Here is a 1,931-nt window from a genome sequence, read left to right as displayed (position 1 = left end):
GAGAGACAGGTTAGAGACACGGGGGACTACAAAGCACACAGAGTCCTCTAGAGACAGACTGGTAGAGAGACAGACAGGTTAGAGACACGGGGACCACAAAGCCCACAGAGTCCTCTAGAGACTGACTGGTAGAGAGACAGACAGGGCAAGAGACAGACAGGTTAGAAACACGGGGGACCACAAAGCCCACAGAGTCCTCTAGAGACAGAGAGAGAGAGACCGGAAGAGAGGGAGACAGACATGTTAGAGAGAGATAGGTTAGAGAGAGACAGACAGGTTAGAGACAGACACACACTGAGTGTTTCCTGCATGTTGATTGGCCGACCTGTCTCAACAGAATGCATCTGATTGGTTGTTGGACTCCAGCGGTGGATTTTGCGCCCGGCAATGTCGACAAATAGCAGCGTCTGCTCTGACTCCTCCCACACCGGCCCTTCACCAATCAGAGCGCCCGCCTTCACCACACAGTCCACCTTCACTGATGACATCACTCTGTGTTCATGACAACACAGACATGTTACTGCAGAGATTACTCCGTATTAATCATTAAAAAAATATATACATATTATTCATTAAAATACATTAAAATATATATTTTATTCTTTAAAATGAATTACTAAAATATTATTTATTTCAATATATACAGTATATTTATTAGTCATATATATATATATATATATATATATATATATATATATATTATTCATCAAGATATGCATATGTTACAGCTGTAAGTACTGACGGTAGTGGATCATTTATTTTATACAGCTATAAGTACTGACAGTACTGCAGTATTTCATGTTCACGGAGTTCACAAGGTTCGTTTAAAGTTTAACTTAACAGACGCTGAGTCAACACTTCCTTCTCTCGCCAGACTCTTTCAACAATCCCTCCCTTTCTGATGCTGCCTTGCTTATCGGCACATTACCGACGGTCTGGAGTCGAACTACCGACTTCTTCTGAATAAGGTACATGTTGTACTACAATCGGCTTCCACAGAAACCACACACACAACTTCTTCTGAACTAAAACACGAGTTTTAGAGACTTAGCAAGGAAGTAGCATCAGCTCACGTGCCTATAGCAGCGGAGTATAATGGTGATAAAAGGACGTGGAGTTTGGTGACTTCCGGAAAAACATTTAACGTGGCTGAACGGACTGCAGGTATTTCAACACGTGCAGTGGCGTGTACTCTGTGTAAAGGTACACGCGCTAGATTAACACCTACCTGCTGCAGTTGTGACCAGGTGTGTTGTGTCCAGCTCGCGCTCAAGCTCCGCCCCTAAAACAGCCAATGCTGCGTTCACGGGGTGTAAGGACAATGGGAAAAACTAAAAGTCACGTTTGAACAGACAGACTGTATTTGGTTAGAGGAAAAGTTGGGGAGGGGCTGGGGGAGGGGTGAGGGGGTGTGAGCTCTCAAAGTATTTGGGAAAGTGATATCAACATATTTCATTTCCTGTAGCTTTTTAAAAATAAAACGTGCAGCTGGTTCTTCGTTGAAGGGCTTTTATTGTGAAACAGAAACAACAGTAGTCACAGTTCTGATACACACAGAGGGCGGGGGGGTGGGGGGGGGGGGGGGGGGGAAACATGTTTAAAGTTACAATCGATATCTCAATAATATTCCTCTAGGATCACTTTCTGGCAGCGACTTGCAGATGAGTCTGTGGATGGGGATCACTTTCTTGCAGCTGAGTCTATGGATGGGGATCTATGGGGATCACTTTCTGGCGGCGGCGGCGGCACGATTCAGCCGTTCGACAAGCTGGCGCTCGGAGGGGGGGCAGCGGGCGAGAACCGCCCCCAGATCAGGGTCACTCCTCCGCTCGATGGCGGCGTCCGCCGCACCATCCAGGTCCCTACGGAGAGGAGAAGAAGAGTTAGACCTCCAGGTCCCTACGGAGAGGAGAAGAAGAGTTAGACCTCCA

General features: G+C 46.3%; 1 protein-coding gene and 1 long non-coding RNA gene across 2 annotated transcripts in view; both read right to left on the bottom strand.

Moving 5' to 3' along the window:
• Positions 1 to 163: 163 nt before the first annotated feature.
• LOC117941214 lies at positions 164 to 1,358 on the bottom strand. Its single transcript, XR_004655876.1, has 3 exons — positions 1,229 to 1,358; positions 326 to 492; positions 164 to 198 (listed from the first exon to the last, which is right to left on the bottom strand). It is a non-coding gene; the product is annotated as an uncharacterized LOC117941214 (long non-coding RNA).
• Positions 1,359 to 1,636: 278 nt separating this feature from the next.
• Positions 1,637 to 1,931, bottom strand: part of vps16 (vacuolar protein sorting 16 homolog) — a gene marked incomplete at its 5' end in the record, with an annotated part of 4,518 nt that continues 4,223 nt past the window's right edge. Inside the window, one exon of the mRNA XM_034866296.1 lies at positions 1,637 to 1,899. Coding sequence (XP_034722187.1) covers positions 1,724 to 1,899 — 176 coding nt within the window. The remainder of the gene's footprint in view (positions 1,900 to 1,931) is intronic.

This window comes from Etheostoma cragini, unplaced genomic scaffold (genome assembly GCF_013103735.1).
Source record: "Etheostoma cragini isolate CJK2018 unplaced genomic scaffold, CSU_Ecrag_1.0 ScbMSFa_4657, whole genome shotgun sequence".
Classification (NCBI taxonomy): Eukaryota; Metazoa; Chordata; class Actinopteri; order Perciformes; family Percidae; genus Etheostoma; species Etheostoma cragini.
This window is presented reverse-complemented; position numbering and strand designations above follow the sequence as displayed.